General features: G+C 41.3%; 1 protein-coding gene across 2 annotated transcripts; it reads right to left on the bottom strand.

Moving 5' to 3' along the window:
* Nucleotides 1-5,614: 5,614 nt before the first annotated feature.
* Nucleotides 5,615-18,566, bottom strand: tmem230a (transmembrane protein 230a). Of its 2 annotated transcripts, none has more exons than XM_030084140.1 (4): nucleotides 18,460-18,566; nucleotides 13,756-13,870; nucleotides 13,464-13,586; nucleotides 5,615-6,607 (listed from the first exon to the last, which is right to left on the bottom strand). In XM_030084140.1, the coding sequence occupies exons 2-4, from the start codon at nucleotides 13,855-13,857 to the stop codon at nucleotides 6,467-6,469; spliced, it is 366 nt and encodes a 121-aa protein (XP_029940000.1). In that variant the 5' UTR covers nucleotides 13,858-13,870; nucleotides 18,460-18,566; the 3' UTR covers nucleotides 5,615-6,466. The 2 variants fall into 2 exon arrangements, with proteins under 2 accessions (XP_029940000.1, XP_029940001.1); XM_030084141.1 differs by having other exon boundaries at nucleotides 18,337-18,470.
* Nucleotides 18,567-19,346: the final 780 nt, after the last annotated feature.

Raw genomic sequence — 19,346 nt, 5'->3', positions numbered from 1 at the left:
TCAGTGAGTGTGTTACGCAGAAACTACGTCTCCTGCAGAGTCAGTGAACACCTGCACGCACAGGATGAATCATCTGAAATTCAACACCGTTTTACGAGAGGATGAAGGGAGGGAACATAACGTCACTGTGTAGTAACAGGAACGTCTCAGGAAAGACTCGCTCCAACAGCCCATCGCTGGCAAACCCTTTTTTTTTTTCACATTTTGACTGCGTCGCAGACATTTTTCAACTCTTGCCTTGTTAATACAGAAATTATCCGTGCCATCGTCGTTCGTCCTCAGATAAATACCATCACATGTCTATTCAGTGTGTGTGTGTAATTTGTCATCACACAGATCTGCCCCATCACTTTTCCCGGTCCCAGCCGTAACTGAAGATATATGTAATTACATTTTGAGGAGGAAGAATGAAAGTTAATGATAAGTCCTATTTGAGCGATCAGGACTACGGGTGGTCAGAATTAAATTTCAGATATGTGAATTAGAGTGAGGGAGTCATAATTTGGAAGTGAAAAACCACCCATACACCAATTATTCTGTCCTTTTCGCAGCCACGTCAGGGAAATGTGTAATTCTATTTACCGATGAGGAAGATTTTAATCCTGGTTATGTGTGATGCACATTCAAAAGAGGCCCTCATCTTTGAGCATTTTTTTTTTTTTAAAAGATGCGGTGGGTGGAGTCACACCACTCCCAGAGGTCGGGTTACACTTTTAAAAGAGTGGGATTTCAAAGTGTGGGACAAGCCTCCCCTGGGGGCGCCGAGTGCTGCCAACCTGGAAAATCCTCTGAAACCTGAGGCTGAAGCGATTAGCGACAAATCTCCAGACTTTTTCTGCTGTTTTCTGAGACGTTAGAACGCATCTTGTTACTGTCCTCAACGAACTCTAGGAGCAGAGGAGACCCCCACCACTCCACATCCACACTGCACATGAACTGTGCAGGAGGAGCTACACGCCACACAGCAGCATTTTGATCAAATCTGATATCACAATTTACAATACAGGAGTAAAGTGAAAGCGCTTTCAGATATATTCAGCTGGCTTTTAACTCCCTTTCTGTTCAGTGTACACAATTACAATTGCATGCCATCAATAAATAATGCAAATTATACAAGAAAGTCATTTAGTGACTTTTCAGACAACAGTTTGCTATTTTTCCTCAGTGACACCAAGTTTCAAGAGAAAAGGCATTGTTTTTGCGTCTACACAGAAACTGTAAAAACGCTACAACTCTAAACTCTAAAACTACCAACTCCAGGAACACATTTAGTCATGACACTGGAGACAAACACTGTTGCCCACCTACTCACCTTAGATGAAATTTTATTTTTAATAAGAAAAGAAAGTAAAGAGAAAGTGAGGTGCAAAACTACCAATTGATTCAGCAAAAAACACATTTTTAAAATGCAGAGATTGATCACAGTGATCAATTTAATAAATAGTGCAAAGCCGGTGTTCCAGCCAGCGCTAATCAGAAAAAAGAAGCTTTATTGCCTCTGGTGCTGATCAATAACATCTCAGGATTTATAAAGAACTCGAGGAAATGACACATGAGACAGGATTTACCACATGAGCGGCAGAGACGCTCCGACATGAAAAACAAAGCTTGTTATGAAGGGCCACGTCAGATAACGTCTATCTATGTTTTCGATGCATGTTTTGTCTGCAGCCAATTCAAACTGGAGGACTTCAACTCAACGTTCCCATGCAAGCTGAAGCCCAAGGCTTGACCTCTGAGCTCAGATGTACCATCAGGCTCAATCTTCCTTCCATTACTATGCGCAGACATTTGTGCAAGGTTGTGAGCGTTGGCTCTAATAGGAATAATAACAACTTATGCATGCATGATTTATTCATTTGAGTCTGGGAACCTCAGACAAGGACACTGTGTGTGGCCCTGAGCCCTTTAGCGCATGGCATGCTGTATTTTACATTTTCTGCCATTTAATTGTGTTTCGAGCTGTATTCCATCCATGTGATTACACATGCTTGCAGAGAACGTGGGTATTTCTTCAGACTTCTTTTCATTTTTCACGTCAGAGTCACATTCGTGACATCCTGAATCAACACAGACGCTCTTTAGTCACCAACGTACAGAATGTAAATACACTGATGTTTTATTTACAGTGAAAATTTGCATTCACTTCAGTCAGCTGTGAAGTGTTTGGACTGTCAGACGGCCAGACGAGTCCTTATCCTTCACAGTATCGAGAAAAACACAATGAGTTATAAGCCCATAGCTTCCTCTGATGATGTGAACTTCACACAGGAAAACAACATTATGAGAAACTGTGTCCATCTGGCACCTCGGCGGACTCAATCAAACCAGAAATAGCATTTAAAAACATTAAATGAGGCTAGTCTGGGAAAGTTAGGAGGAAATTTCTCCCATAATCGGTAAAATAATGATAGGCTCAAGTCTCTACAAAGTCTCTCCCTCTCACACACACTCCCTCACTCACACACACACAGGAAATGCATTAGTGTTTCTTCTCTGGCTCAGGCTCCACAGACTGCACTGGAGAAAGTTACACAAGGATCCATATGAGGAATAAAACCCATCTCCTTGTTAAATTTGGTGAATAGGATCAAAATGAAACACTTATCAGCTCACACTCTGCTCCTCTTTGAACATCTCAATGATTTTTTTTCCCCCTCTGCAACTACACATTTATGGGTTTTAATGAAATAAATCGAGGCTGTAGTTAGTAATCCTACATTTTTAAAGCTTTAGATGTGACCTTTTTTTTTTTGATGACAGATAAAGTTTTGTTATTCCCTGTTTTTCTGCAGCTTGTTAGAAAGGTTGTCACAGCTAATTAAACAAGCAGAGGAGGAGGAGGCGGCGGGGGATAAAATAGGTCATATAAATAATAAAAGAGCAGATCTGCTTTGCATTGGGTTAGATACATGTCTCAAACTTTTCTCTTTTTTTTTTCTTTCTTTTGGCCAGCTTAAAACCCCACTCGTGGCGTGTAAAATAATGTGTTATACAGGTTGTCACGGTGGATTACAGCGACAGGTGAGTAATAAAGGCTGCAGACCTAGTTTGCTCTAAAAGAGGCCACAAGGAAAAGGAAACGACTCTAACTTCGTGTCAGTTTCAGATTGCACATTACAGTGAAATCCCCCCCTGTAGAAAGTCAGCAGCACTCATTTCCCATCCATTTCATCCCGAGTTGTTATTGTCTCCCTTCATTTATTCATCCATTTATTTTTCCTCCTCTTACCTTCACGCTCGGTGCGTCGCGGCCGCGGGGAGGTCTCCTCTCTTAAAAAGGCATTCCTTCCTTTTTTATATAGTCCAACTTTCAGTTTTGTAGACACCAACTTGTAAAAAAAATTAAATAAAATAAGAGTATAATGAATCAAACTTGTTGAAACCGGACGCACACAGGTGTGCGCTTGACGTCCAGGTGACGGCGTGCTGCCTCCGGTTCTCCTCCTCCTTCCTCCTCCTCCTCCTCCTCTTTCCTTTCCTCCCAGTTCAAAAGACTCCCAGTTCATCAAAGCAAACGCCCCCCCGCCTCCATAAGCCCCCTAAACCTGGAAACTAAACCACTTTAATGACGGAGTGTCAGTGCAGCTCCCCGCTCGCCAAACTGCCCCTCTAATCTAATCTAATCCCCCCCCCGGTGGCACCGCACGAGCGGCAGCCCTCACCACCAGAGGGGGTCCTTCACCGCGCGCGACTGACCCGGAGCAGGGATCACTGAAGTCACTATAAACTTTAAAAACAAACTTTCTTCTCTTGTTGTTGTTACAGGTGAAGTTAAAGGAGGGAATCCTCTGAAGCTTTCTTTGAACAATGATATTTTTCATGAAAGAAAGCAGACATGAAGAAAATACATCACACTGAAACTGAAGAGTGGCATGGGTGTCAAACATAAGGCCCGCGGGCCACAACTGGCAAGCCAGAAGACAAAATCCAGTCCGTGGGACGACCTTGCAAAGTTTTTAAAAGGCGAAAAAAAAAAAAGAAATTGAATCACATTTTTCCTTTTTAAACAACTATTTGGGAATTTCCCAAAGTTGAATTATTTTTACTTCAAAACATTTACACATTTTTAGTCCTTTAAGGAAATGTGTACTTTTATATTTGTGTCCACATTTGTGTATTTTCAAAATAGATTTAAAGATTATCTGGTACTTTTATCAGTTGAATCTATTTCTGTCTAAAAACCTTAAATAACTAAATATGAATAATGCGTGCCTTGTACATCTTTACACTAAAAGGAGGGATTTTGGATTTGCTGTTATTTATAGGTTACTGTATTATGGCATTTTGGCTTATTTATTTACTGGTCCAGTTAAGCTCAGTTCAACCAAAGGGAGATTCATTTGACTGCTTGAAATATACAGCAATTTATTCAGGGTCTGTCCATAAATAACCTGTTCTGTTTGTTTATTCTTGTGACTTTCAAAAGATTTTAACTTAACTAAGACTAAACTTGCTATAGGAGATTCTGCATTTCTTGGTCTCATGACTTAAGAGCTAAAACTACTCAGAACGTAAAAAAAATAATAATCCCATTAAAATATGTAAGTTTCACAGGTCCAGGCAAATTATAGGAAAAATCTATTCATAAATCTATTCATAAATTGTATTAATTTGAGATGTACCTTGATCAATCCACACTCCATGCTACTTTATCGATTTTCAGTCGATTCCAGCTGATTATTAAGAACAGGCAGCAAGTTCATTCCAGACTCATATTCACACCTTCAGGCAATTGAGAATCTAAAAGTTACCTCACATATGTGTGGTCCCGGGTTTGGAACACATGGAAGTACATGAAGTAAACAAGGATACAAAGGGAGAACATGCAAAATGCACACAAACAGTCAGCCGACCAACCTGAACTCAAGCAGAGGACATCTGACTGACCAAGACCCTGTGTGACCAGCACCTGGATGCCGTCCTCTGGAGGAGCACTTTCAGACACATTTCAAATATTTAACCTCGATTGTTTGTGTCTGATAAAATATTGCAAATACAATCACAATCCCACAGTCATGTAACTGAACTGTTTCATGACAACTTTGTATTTTTTTTTTAATCAGCAGATAGGAAAGCATTAACTACATTAAATAAGCCTTAAAACTCTGGACATGCAACAGAGAGCAAAGTGATATTGTAATGCATTAAACTGCAGCAACAAAACAGACACACAATCAGAAATGAAATGGCTTTAATAGGATAATGGAAGAGACATAAAACTTTAAAGTTTCATGGGTAAAATGTCCATTGTGACTTAAACATTGATCAGTTTGATGCACAATCTTCTGCCAGCATATTCTCATCAGCAAAGATTTACTGCAAGTGTAGATACAGCAGGGAAGAATACTCAGCACTCCTGAGCTTCTCTATTAAATCATTAGTATAAAAGAAAAAAAAAACATCTTAAATATGTCAAACTAAAGCAATACTGAAAAACAGTAACACCTCGTTCAAAAATACACTAAGTAATCAGTCATTAAACAATCCTTCAGTACAACTTTTCTCTATTAAGCATAGATGATTTCATTTAAGAAACATTGTAAAGCTACAGTGCAAAAAGCACAAATATTCCCAGTCATAGACTCTAGAAGTAGTAAACTAAAGGCATTTCTAAATATGCACCACTCATTCATGGCCGTTTTTTTTTTTTTTTTTTTTAATAAAGCGTACAATATATTAAATTTTGACACGGACAGGGTGACTACAAGAGCCACTGTAACACACCGTATGCAGACAGTGGAGTTTATTTTATCTTTTTGCAGTGATTGTCATGTTTACTGTTCTGTCTACATCTGCTGTTTTATATGTGCTTGAATGACTCATCCCACCACCTTGTGGGGGAAACTGGTATTGCAACATGGAGAATGCAGACGCTGGTGGATCTCTAACTTCACTGCAACCCCATAAGTAAGGAGTGTGACTGTAGCGACAGTTCTGCTCCAAGAGTTTTGCTGGTGTGATTTATTAGAAGTTAGCAGCTGCGGAGACGTTCAGCCTCTTGGTTACCGTTCTATCAAGCAGTGTTTGTAGCATGTGCTGCTTCTCCTGGGGAACTGTGGACAGTATTACTGTACAGGATGAACTGAGGTTTGCTGGTTTGCTTAGAATGTGTTCAATATTGTACTTTTAAATGTGTGTTGTCAAGTATGGCAGCAAAATATTGCAGTGTTGTTGCAGGCAAATAGCTGGGCCTGACATTCTCTACTCAGTGTCTCATTGGTATAAAATTGCAAATATAAAATATGTAAAGTCAAGCTTCTGGAGGGTAATACAGCAGGAAGCACAAAAATAAAATAAAAGAAATCAGCAACAACATCCAGCTGGCCAAACAGAGGCCTCTGTTGGAGAACAGAGATTTTTTTTTCTTTGTGTTTTGCTACATGCGTTCGGAAAGTAAACAGCAGCCGACGGTCTCAGGATACACCGTCTGGCAGCAGAAGACGATCCGCAGCTGTCTCAGAACTCAGTCACCAAAATCTGGGATGTCGTCGTAGGAGTAGCCCCGGTATCCCTTGGCTGCGTAGTAGGCGATTCTCAAATGGTAGAATCCAGGCAGGAAGACAAGCAGGCCTATGATGATGACAGGAATGGTTCTGTCAGGATGCTGCAAAGACATAGAAAAAGAAAAAGATGTTCAGAAGCTGCGATGAGTTGCAGGCTGGTGTTACTTTGTGCCGAAGGCTTTACAAGCTCACTTAATCACTCTGTTGTACTCACCGTTTTGCCCTTCCACCATGTGTAGATAAACATCGTAAAGAGGGACAATGTGTTCACTGATGAGTTGCTGGAGGTATCATCACAGCTCTATACATTAAAGACCGATGTACTCATCACGCTTTAACACTCTTATCTGAGCACTGCCTGCCAGCACAACCCAAACAGCCTCTAAATGAAAAGGGAGTGCAGGAGGCATGCAGACGTGACGACTTTGTTCATCTGTCTGAGGTCTGCTTTCATGTAAATCATCCTAAACACAGCAGGAAACCACCAGGAGGCAAAGGCAGGCAGCCTCCCGTCGACCTCCAACGTCATGTGTTGGCCTCGGCCACCAGATGGCAGTCTTGTGTTCATCTAAAAAGATGCACTGCTCTGTGGCCCAGTTTGATCTATTCAGTGGGGTTTTAGTAGTAGAAGAAACAAGGGTCTGGAGATGATCATGACTTAACTCCACCTGGCCATTTCAGATGCATGATGTTCATTCTACGCAATTCCTCTCACCATTTGGAGGCTTATCAGTTGAGTAAATCAGAAACTACCTGATCTGAATAGAAAACATTTGATTTGTTGGCTGTATGAAAGCTGCGGGAAACTGTTATCAGTAATCTGAATAATTCCAACGGCTACAAGGTAATCATCAAATTAATGGAAATCTCTGAATGGGTATGGTCCTACAACTCTCCGATGTGCATCCGCACGTGCGTGCGTGCGTGTTTGAAGGTTAAAAACTGTGCAAGACAAGGAAACAGCCCCAGGCAATGCAGTTAAAATGTTGGCGTGCTGCTTTTAGCAGGTACTGAACACTAAAGTCCAGATGTCTTCGAGCTAAATGAGCCCGGGCCCTCAGAGGACAGGGAAAAGAGAACGACTCATGTTTGCAACAAGTGTCAGAGATGCACCACAATTTCTTAATGGATAGATTAGAACCAAAGTACAGCTCTTTGGAAATGCAAGGTTGTTTGACAATAGACCCCCTCTTATATGGCCTATAATGGGAAAAAAAAAACACAGATACTGTAAAAAATGAAAAAGGTGTTGAATATAAAAAAAAGAATGATGAAATTTGACAATTACCAAGACTTTTCAGGGAGAAATACGTCAGAAAACTGAGTCTGAGGTGAAGGTCCTGAGTCTTTCAGCTGGATAATGAGCCAAATCTCTCACTGAGCGGAGCAAAGGAAGAGATGGACTGTTTTAAACAGACAAGCTATGATTCCTCAGCTGAATCCATGTGAAATCCTTTGCATTAGTTCTTCTTGCAGTGGCAGATTCAAGCTCTGTCCAAACTTCTGAGGCTGCTGCAATTAAAAGAGTGTCAGATGAGCAGACAGGTGCGAGACACAAAAATGTCAGAGCTTCTACAAGTAAATATCAGTGAAGGGTTTGAATATTTATGTCTACGATACAAGTTGTTGGAAACTTTTGAATTCTAACTACAGTGAAGCTAAGGTCCATTCAGGACAGCAAAGGGGATGAGGGATGAGTTGGTGACCAGAACCCTGACCTGTGGTTCCCTAAGGAGGATCTTGAAACCCAGAATGACCTCCCAGGGCACCACACGCTGGCTGCCTAATGCGATGTGGTATACACACCGAGGACACATTTAGCTGTGTGTGTGTGTGACAAAAGAAATTCAATTTCAACTGCCGGGCTTTTCAAAGTGAAGGAGGATGGGTGTCCCCCCCCCGACCCCCCTACAGAGAACATGAAACACTTTGCTGGCCCCCTGCTGTAACACCCCCTTTTATTTGCTCTGCTTCTTCAGCTTCTGTCCAAAAAATTCATTAGCTGGCATTTCTTTGCAAACTCCACGCTGTGGATGCTGGGCGTCACAAGCCAGTCCATAAAAATCTAATTTAAAGTCAATGGACTTTAAAAAATACTGTGCATTTTAGCTTCCCCCTGTCGCAACAGGCTCCGTCAGTCACATTTACACACATAGTCAGACTCACAAACCCCTGCTGACGGCTGTCATTCAACAGGCACGTCAACAACTGGAGCATCTTCTGTGTCCTGCTCAAGGACACTTGATTATTTGATCAGGTTAAAAGTCGCCACTGATGATCCAACCTCGCTTCTATTCTCTGCTGACTTTCACCATAAAGTCAAAACATGTTTTTAATGCTTTTATTAAAAAAGAAAACTTTTGCTTTTACATGTGTTGAAAATGATGCAACAGACAAATGGCTACAAGAATTAGCCAGCATCATAATTAACGGCTGTATGAGGTTTGCCGTCCTCGCCAGATGCGTCGCAGAGTGCCGGCGTCCAGTCGTCCCTGGCTTTACGAGTCCGTCATCTTTTGTCCAATCCCTGACATGTAGGCTGCTGTAAAATAGACTCGCTATCTACGGCCATATATCTATGCCTGAAGCTACTGCTGCGTGATGGAATGGTTCCACTGCGGATCCTAAATGGTTCAGTCTCTTCTTAAATCGTACATCCTAAAAATTGATGCATTCTCAAAGCGTACCTGAAGTGTGGCTGATTCCGGTTGGTTTGTGCTGCTGGTGCCTCCTGTTGGAGGCATGCTGCACATCAATGGCGTACCTTATTCCTAAAAATCAAAAGGTGCGAGCACAGGCAGGAATCCCAGAGGGAGGAGGAAGGTCTGTCCCTTTAAAAAAAACTATTCCCACCCTCGGGTGCCACCAATTACAACTAGCACTGTAGTTAGAGAACAAACAGTTTTTCATCCCCCTTTATCATTAGTTTCTTTTATTTCCTGTCATGAACGACATCAAAGTGAGACTCATGACATGTTTGCAGTTAACAAGAAAAGCCGAATGCATACAAAACAATTAAAGCGCTTTGTTTCCACACAAAACTCTTCCTACTTTATGCAAAAGAACCTGTCTGTTCTCTGTTCCCCCTTCATCTCCTGCCTGAACCTTGCAGGATCAGACATGCCAGTTTAACACGCGTGGGCTAATTGGTGAGTACTGCAGACGGCTCGGAACGCTCCGATGCTGCCTTCATGTCAGACCAGATTTTCTGCAAATACAATCAGCAGACTGGGAGGAAAGTGGAAAGAAAAAAAAAAAAAAAAAAAACTATTCATATAAGCCTCCTACTGATGATAACAAATATAGGATGTGCGGGCTCAGTGAGCTCCCACTTGGTGTGGAGAATTTTGGGAAGTAGAAACCAAATGCTGGGGGATCCATCGGAGTCGACGCCCCAGGCTATAAAATATCTGATTCAATAGTTGAATTCAGGCACGCACAAAAGCATCACGGCCAGGAAAAACAACGGCGCAGCAGAAAACTGGCAGCAGGACAATAAAACGTCAGGACAGCTGTTCAACTCCAGCCATTCGAGGACGAGATTAACTGCAGAGTGGGTGTTTTAATTGCTGCTTGAGTCGAATTTTTTTTTTTGGGGGGGGGGGGAGAAGTTGTGCTGGCTCTCTGAATGTGTGTCAGAATTGGAGCTGGGTATCAGCCACCATCCTTCATTAAAACTGAAATATTTTTACAGCTCTGAGAACCTAATAAACCAACACCTCAATGTTTAAACAGATTAGCAGGCCCGTCTACGCCTAATTGCTGATTATTTAATTACAAGGTTGCAGATTTTATTCAGCTGAGGAGAAATTGTGTTGCTGCTTGTGCCCATGCAGGATTTAACATATCCCTTTAAAACAGGTGACTGCACATCATGGCCGGGGTAACCATTCTTCTGCACATGCAAGAGTAAGATGGACAATAATAACGTTTCCAGAGAGTCATGACTCCCGGTCCATGTTCTCCTGGGACGAGACAGTGCTATATTTGAGCCACCTTGTCAGCTATTCATACGAATGGAAACTGCAATGTCTATATGGTGTATTGTTTTCAAAAAAAAAAAAAAATGTTTGAGGAACATATGCTCACCCACAGACTGATCCTGCCTCTTGAGGGTTTCCTACACACACTTTGAAAACCACTGCTTTAAAACACCGGCGTCTGAGGGAAAGCGTTATGTAAAGGTAGAGTGACTTGACTGAACAACGAGGAACATCTGATCCTATTATGTATATATTTCTGCTTCCACTTTAGAAAAAGTTTACTTCTTGTTTGAAGCTGCTGTTTGATATATTCAAATTAAGCAGAAACAGCGGGGTTCTGTGTTAGATGCAGCAGGAGGAGGAAAACAGAGGAGCGCACAGTACAGGGGTTTTATTTCTGATGTCAAATATGTCGATAGCTTCCGACTCTCGTGGCCGTTTGCCGATGCAGAAACGGATACACGCACATATTTTTCCACCCAAATGAAGCGAGCATCTCCTCTCTTGCGCAGTGGAATTAACATATTGGCATATCTACTCTCATCGTGATGGTCTACTGACAGAGGCACATAGAAAGTGTTTTTCCCCTTCAAGATGATTCAAAATATTCACATGGCCATAAAGAAAACTGCTTGAACAACATTTCACATTTATTTTTGAAGAATCAATGTTGGGCTATGGTCAACGGAACTCAAACTATAAGGAAATCACCTACACAACCCAAGAGTCCGCCAAATGTAGAGCTGAATGATTAAGTCCAAAATGATAATTATTTTAATTAGGACTTTCAGAGTTAATCCCATTAATCGCTATTAATTAATGTGGGGATGACTAATGATTAATTTTTCTACATGATCAGGCTTAAGAGCTTTTTTTTGGCTTGAAAACTGTATTTTTAACATAGATGTTGCATTAACATTGCCTACACGGCACTTTATTTTGAAAGAAAATTCAACAAGGTCAAGAAGGAAATTCTTTCTCTGTTTGATTCTCAATCAAGACACTCTGGTAAGAAATCAGTCTCTGCAGGAAGTCGTGATGCTGGAACTTCAACAATAACTTTAAATTAAACTTTTGAACTGACTGTTAAGACTGACGAATGCTTTACATTGTCGGTGGAAAACTTCCTTGAAATGCAAAACTGAATTCAGTGCATCTCTATAAAAAATACATACCTTAGATGTCCTCCTGACTATCACAAAGAGCAACAGCTACCCTCAATATGCTTGTAACGCAAATACAGGTTGCTGTGCTCTAATAAGGTGAGCTGAAGCAGTTTCCTGAATCAAATGTGAACGGGAATCATCTGGTTTTCATGCTCAACACGGACAGGTTCACATAGGATTCAGCAGCCCATGTGTTTATGCCTTTGGGTAAAAAAAACAAAAAAAAACAAACAAAAAAAACATCCCAAATATGTTGAGGACTGCAAATGAGCCCCTTGCATGATGTATTTGTAGTCTGGACAGGAAGGAGGTGACTAAAGCGTCTGCTGGAGGAACGCCGGTGAGCGCTTTGGGACAGGGAAGGGGGGGGCAGGGGCACAACACGAGATTTCAACTCCAACCTAATAACACGATGAACACGTTCTGAAACTGCAGCAGGTTGCTTGTTCTAAAAACTTGATGACTATAATGACAATAGCCATGTGCTAGTCAAATTTTGGTTAGCGGTGCTTTTTCTTTTTCCAAAGACGTTTAAAATATCATCCTCAAATCTCTGCTCCAAATCCAAATCCTGCTCCAGACATGATCATTGTGCTGTCAGTTCTTTCAATTTTCTGTTCTCCTGTTTCACGTCGACCCACTGTGGAGTCATTTCACTATCAATTTTTTTTCAGCTTAAAGGAGTGAGCCGCTCTTGCTCGCCCCCTGGTGGTTGGCTTACTGTCTGTTGCACATCAAAACAAACGCTAATCAAAAAGATCACATAAAAAAAAAAACCCACCAAAAATAAGGCTGGTGCAGCTATGGCGTATACACTCTTCATCTAAAAGCAAGGGAATTTTATCGATCTAGCACTATTCAGAGACCGGGCAATGCATAGTGCTTTACAACAAAATAAAGAGAAAACATTCAAAAGATTAAGAAAGGCAGATACAGACAAGAACATAAAAATCTATTGTTTTTTGATTGGTATTATTATCCACTATCGATATGATGTCCACATTATTATCAGTCTTTACTTGTGCGATTCACCTCACCACAAACAGAAAACAAATGTCTCCCTTTGTCGTGATTAATATATGCTTTGATTTAAAGTTAAAAACAGAGATATGTTCATAAACAAGTCCGACGGACGCAAGCGGGCAGATTTCACTTCTTTAGAATGGAGCAACACAAGAAACTAGCCTGCCTGGAAGGTGCTTTTAGGTTACTGAAAAGCTGAATGAGGACAAACAAAATACTTATTTTATGTTTTTTCTTAAATGTAATTTAGAGATACCTAAAGCAGTTTTTATCTAATAAGGTATATGAATGCATCTAATTTAAAAGCTGAAAATGAACAGAACTGACAGCTTGATATAACTCACATGGAAATGAGTCATCATTTACAATGCCTTGTCCGTGACATTGGCAAGACAGAATATTTACCAAAAAAACTATAGACTCACTCTTTCACTGTCTCGATGCATTAGAGATGCTCCGCTTCAGAGCTGCTTGCCGGCACATAGTGAATCCATTGAAACAAAACTCGCTACTTCATATACAGAAGCGATGCAAACTGAAATCTATCTTTTAAATGAAGAATCGTGCTCAGAGAAGACAGGAGGCTTAGGAGGAAGAATCTGTGTTGCAAATACATTTTCAGAGTTTCATTCTGTGAGCAGAGCAGCAGAGTATTTACTGTCAGCTCCAATGAACCAAAACATTACAGGAAAAAAACTCACCAGGGTTACGGCAATAACAGATCGTGTTTCAGTCCGAACCCAATTAAAAACTTAATTCAAACCAATTTTACTGATTAAACTCACCTCCACTTTAATGGTTCCAGACAGGAGCAGAGCCCCGAAGATGATGAGCAGTGACCCCACGAGGAACAGGAATACGGCCAGAGCGATGGCCTTGTATGGGACCTTCGGCGGACTCTTCTTGAACTGTCAAGTGTTGGACAAAACAACGAGCTTACAATAAAAACACCCATAGTTTACCTGAAGTGCAGCCTCTTCAATTCTAACCAATACACTAATATTGCTTCTTCAACAAGACAACAAAGGCAAACGTTTCAGTGATGTTAATATCTGGTGATGAAAAGGCTTCGCTCACCTGTAGGTCTATGTAGCCGTCCTCATCGGCGGCGAGACGAGAGTATTTGACCTTGTTATTGGACATTCCAGCAGCTGATAAATTGTTCCTTGTTGTCTTCATTTTGGCAGAGAAGCTGTTGGGAAAGAAAAATTGTGAGAGGTCATGAGAATCAAAACACAAACAGCCATGATGTGGTTTCATGTGTGTCCTTGGTTTGGTAACGATACCAAAGTAAAACCACAAGATCTGAAGACCTGCAACTTTCTGCCACTTGCAGACCAATGAAACTCGTGTGGAGCAGCAAAACATGGTGAACCGTTCAAAATGAAGAGAGCACAGCTCATACATTTAGAGAAATGCTAAATGAATGAATCGCATTCACACATCAGTGGAGGCGGCTGCCATGCAAGGCGTTCAGTCCATGAACTGGGAGCGGTTTGGTTTATCGTGTTTTGCTCAAGGACACTTTGACATGTGGACAAGTTGTCTTACATATTTTATTTTCAGGTGTTGCTGTTTGCGCCTTCTTGCTGATTTTTCTTTTTAACTGTTGAACCATTTTTGACTCTTTCAAACAATTCTGGAGTTTCCTTTATGTCTTTTCTTTGCCATTTCTGATGTTTTTCCTTTTCTGCAACTTTAGTTTCATCTATTTATGTCACAAGAATATAAGTCTGGTATGCCAATAAAATTAAAAAAAAAAAAAAAAATGTATGTATCATTTTCTGAAGGCTTCAGTGACCCGCTGCAGAGGAACCAAACACCTCTGATCAAATCTGTCTTCAATCCGAACAAAGACGAAACAGGAGCCAATGGTGGTAGATGGAAATACCACTAGATGGCAGATGGAATATCACAAGGGCTGAACATCAGAGAGCCAATACTAAGAATAACGGCCAGTGAATTTAACACTCAACCATTTTGCAACAATATGAGGCATCCTTTCTCCTTTTGATCCCCACCCTGAATCTGAATGTTCAATCCTGCTCAAGAGCTCAACAGTAATTTAAAGGTACTTAAAACTGCAGCTCTAATTGGCTTTATGTTGCGATTGTAGTAGTTTTCTGTCATAAAAGTCTGATTTTGCAAAAATGTAGCCATTTTAATCACATAAACTCTTCAGCACAACAAAGATAAACTTCTAAGTTCAAATTTAAATGGTTATAGTGGCACTATTATGCCCAGTCAAGCTGAAATGGAGCCTCTGAACTAAAATGTGTTTGACACATTTTTCACAGATTTCTAATTGCATAGATCTGTTTGTTGTTGTATCCAATGTTTGGTCCTTTCAGAGCTCTTTGTTCTCTTCAGATTTCAATCAAAAAACATATCTCAGAATCACCATCACATCGTGAATCGGAAAAAGTCAGAAGAGTGCAGTGAAAACATGAACCAAAATCGCACGGAACGCATTGAACACCCGGAGTGATTCATGCTAGACTAGACGCCTGAAAAGTCTCAGGCAATACCGTCTCGCTGCAGCCATCCTCTGCTTTCAGACTACCAGTGTGCAAATACAACAGACGTAAAACCTCGTCTGTTCGACCGTCCTTGGCCTGGCAATACAAGTAAATAGGCTGATATGTGTGTGTGTTATATGAATACTGTCATTTACACCCTTGTTTTACTGCTGGCTATACCACAAATTGACCCTCAGAAATAATAAAGTCCACCTTGACCTCAAGGTCGTTTGGTGTGAAACCAGAGAGCATTCACACTCCAACACACACTCACTCAGAGACTGCATCAGTTATCATTGGTATCAAGGGTCGCCCAATCTAGCTTTTTCCGTTACCTTGAGGAGTATAAATCCATATTTGTCCCAATGTCTACTTCCTCAAACAAACCCCAGGACTCATTGACATTGATGTTATTCAAATTGGTGCGCAATATTCTCCACCGCAACGCCAAATTTCATGCTTCACAAATGAAGCACAACAAGAGCTCTCCCCCCGCATTTTAGTCATGGAAGTACCAGGTGGCCGCTTCAGTAAAAGCCTCTTGACAAATGGGTGTATAACTTAGGTAGCTTGGGTCTGTACAGGGGGTCAAAGAGGGAAAATCTACTGAAATACACAACAAATATGAAACATTACAATAATGCTGCAAGTCCTCATTCATTTACAACTAGGGCTGGGTACCGTTTAACGGTGCCTCAGTGGTACCATCCGAAAAACTTAAGCATATACTGGTACCGAACAAGAGACATGCGTACGGGTATCAGTTTCGGTTCTTAAAGTGGCAGCGTATTCAATCGGGATATACCAATTCAAACCACAGCGCACAGACGACGCCATGACTGCATTTGCACTTCATGCCACTAGGTGTGCTGTTTGCATGTTCAACCTTATTTTACACAGACACCACAGAGGAAGAAGGGCGCTGCAGGCTCTCTCTGCATGCTTTTAAAAACCCGAATATGAGCTTATACGGGTTTTTGCGGATGTTTGCATGGCGATGCACTACCAGGTTATTGCCAATATTTGGGTTTTAAAAGGGTTATTGGCTGCACGCCAACTTGTGGCCCAAGTGCTGTGTGTGTTTTCTGCTCCCGAGTCCTACCAAAGAAATGCCCACGCAACAGGTAGGCCACGATTATTTTTATTAAACTGGTTTCTAGACGTTTATTTTTCAAAGAAATATGAGCATTGTTGAGCATATGTATGTTTTTGTGGCCTTTGATGTGGTATGGACAAGCGCAAAAGGCTCTAATCATAAATTAGGTGAAAGAAATCAACATGATTTGAGTCTTAAGTCTTTTACATTTGATCTGAATGTAATACTAAGCCCTTCCTGCTTCATTAATCATGACAATGGTCTTTTTTTTTTTTTGTTTGTTTTTTTTTGTAAATTTCTGGAACAGTTGCAACAGACACAGGTCGGCTGCATGGCATAAATGAAGGCAGGTACCGAAAAAAGTACCATTCAGGAACCAGTACCGTACGTGAGGTATCGAAAAAGTACTTGTACCTGAAAAATATCTAACGGTACCCAGCCCTATTTACAACAGGCCTCAACATAGCCAGTAAAATACCAATAATCAACGTAGGACCACAAAAAAGTCTACTGAAGTTATTAAGATCGTATGCACTAACAATGTGCAGTATCACTCCACACCCGATATGATCACGCATGAGTTTTCAAGTGAAGCCACAGTGCACCTTTGAAGAGGCAGCAAGAAAGAAAGACTGAGAGGTTAGTGAGCAAAACATCGCATGACTCATTGGGTCTTTTCATTTCAGCTCTGCTCGAGAGTGTAAACAGTGAACAGTCCCCCGTTAACACTCACTGAGAGCAAGGTCACTGAGAGACTTTGTCTAAAGCGTTAATTGGTGAGATGAGATGTCTGCAAGGAGATCTGTTCAACCTTTTGCTTCCTCTGTTTGCACAATGACTGCTTGGAGCAGAGACGATTGAATCGTTTGATTCCTAACACATTCATGTGCCAACCTTCCAGCGACAAAATCGTTTCAAATGTTATTTTTGCTGGGGGAAACTGATATAATCTCTTGTAGCTCTTCAAATGACATGGCTTCTTCTTTCAGTGCCAATTTCTCAGATTCATTTCACACAGAAAAGCCCATCTTGCTCATAAATTTCAAAAGATTATAACTGATTCACCAGATTCATACACACACAGAGCAAAAAAACTAACTCAGAGCAGCACTGATCTGCCCCGGGGGGACTCAAAGGAGTATGAGTTCATGTGTGATCTCCTCCTGCACGAGCCCTGAGTTTGTGTTTCTGTGGTGGAGACTTTTGACTCTGTGTAGCCTTACACTTGAGCCCCCCAAAGGGGAAGTAAAGCCATGAATAAGAACAGTTGTTCCTGCTTCAACACAGTATGGAAGAGCATTCACAAACATTCTGTTATTTTGCTGACAGCTGTCACATCGACTTGTCAGAGACGCCGGTGCTGAAGGGAGCTTCAGGTTGTGAAGCTACAGCTCTTCCTGCGGCGGCGGGGACGCTGTAGACTCAGCAGAAATCAACAGAACTGTTGTTGAGAGCGTGTCTGTGTCCAAAATAACTCACTCACTCCTGGAATGGAATATATGGTGGAAAAAAAGCATGCACAGAATTTTCCTCAATGCTGCATTTCATCTCATTCCCTTTGAATACTATGCATGATTGCACTAAAGCACTTGAAGGAGCTCTACTTTGTGATTAATTGTGAGATACTTGGAGCATTATAGACGTGAAAAACGGACTTGTATAAGAAACAGTGAGTCATTTTCACCAGAGCATGGCGGTGTTATTAATACACCCCTAAGCCACTTTGACCTGCCACTCACAGCTACTGTTGTCGGCTGCGCCTCTGAATATATCAATACTGCAACATTAAAAAAACCTTTCAAACACTTTAACACGCCTGATCGGAGCTTTAAAAAGTTTGCAGAGGCTAAAGCGACGTTGCACTGGATAACAGGGCAGTACAAATGTGTCTAATAAGGTTAAAACACACGTAGTTCAGATTGAATCCTCATTCATCCACATGACCATGCACAGAAAGAGAGGCATGAATGAAACGACGTTAAAAAAAAAGACAATATTGAGGATAAAATGAAGAGACGATGTGTTTGGTACGTCATAACTCACGTTAGCTAATTAGCCGCAGCATTAGCAGCATTAGCCTCCTGGAAGTTAGACAGGAGATACTGGAAACAGCCATACGTGGCTCCACTGGGTAGACAGTGGCTTCTCCTCCTGCTCCCCGCTTACCTGCCCTCCGTGTGTCAGGGACAGCACGCCGTCAATCGCTGCTATCAGAGCGTCGCTGTTTCCATTGATTAAAAAACTACGTCAACTTCCCCTATACTCCGCCGCGCATGCGCACTGAGGGGCTGCTGCTGCTCCTCAAGACTGCATGTAGAGACGGAGGACTGATTCACATCCAACCCTGTATAAAAACTGTTTCTCTGTTCATTCAGTTCACTTCACTTCATTTCAGTTTTACTTGTACAGCGACAAATGCAAGAGTCATTTCAAGACACTATCACAGAGGAAAGAAAATACAATTTCTCATGAGCACACATACTTCCTAAGTTAGAATGAAAAGGAAGAAATCCCCACAGGAAGAAATCTGCAGAACCAGACTCAGAGATCGAGACTTTCTGTAAAACCAGACTCAGACCACTTTCACTCATAGTCTGGTATTAAAAAAAAAAAAAAAAGTCATTCCCCCTTCTGCTCAAAAGTTTTTTTGTCTCTCTTTTTTTTTTAAGACAAACCAACTCATTAAGTGCTACTATGTGAATGCCAAACCTACAGGAGGCAGTGTAATGGAAAGCACAAAACCATGCCAGCCCTCAGAATTCTGAAAAAGTGTCAGCACAGGTCGCTCACACTGTTTATGTTTATGTGACATACTGTGATGCTAAACTCCTTCTTCCATTGTCTCTTGGTTTTTACAAATTTCCACTTTAGCTGGTGTTTTGGGTGACTCGTGGCTTCATTTACATGTAAATGAAAGGCCCAAACACATTGAAATGTCACTGTTTTCTCTCATGTGCGCTGTAGTGTTAACGGAGCCTGAGAGGAGGAGGCTTTCTGCAGAACCAGGCTCAGAGGAGGAGGCTTTCTGCTGTTCCAGTCTTGAGACCACATTT

Source organism: Salarias fasciatus (assembly GCF_902148845.1).
Source record: "Salarias fasciatus chromosome 7 unlocalized genomic scaffold, fSalaFa1.1 super_scaffold_4, whole genome shotgun sequence".
In the NCBI taxonomy this organism is placed as follows: domain Eukaryota; kingdom Metazoa; phylum Chordata; class Actinopteri; order Blenniiformes; family Blenniidae; genus Salarias; species Salarias fasciatus.
Note: the sequence above shows the minus strand (reverse complement) of the source record. Positions and strands in the feature narration are given on the sequence as shown.

Coding starts and splice junctions, on each gene's coding strand:
- tmem230a (XM_030084140.1), bottom strand. CDS start 13,857: ATGAAGACAACAAGGAACAATTTATCAGCTGCTGGAATGTCCAATAAC. Junction 13,587..13,755: donor ACGGCTACATAGACCTACAG/GTGAGCGAAGCC, acceptor AACACTTGACAG/TTCAAGAAGAGTCCGCCGAA. Junction 6,608..13,463: donor CTGGAACCATTAAAGTGGAG/GTGAGTTTAATC, acceptor ATGTCTTTGCAG/CATCCTGACAGAACCATTCC.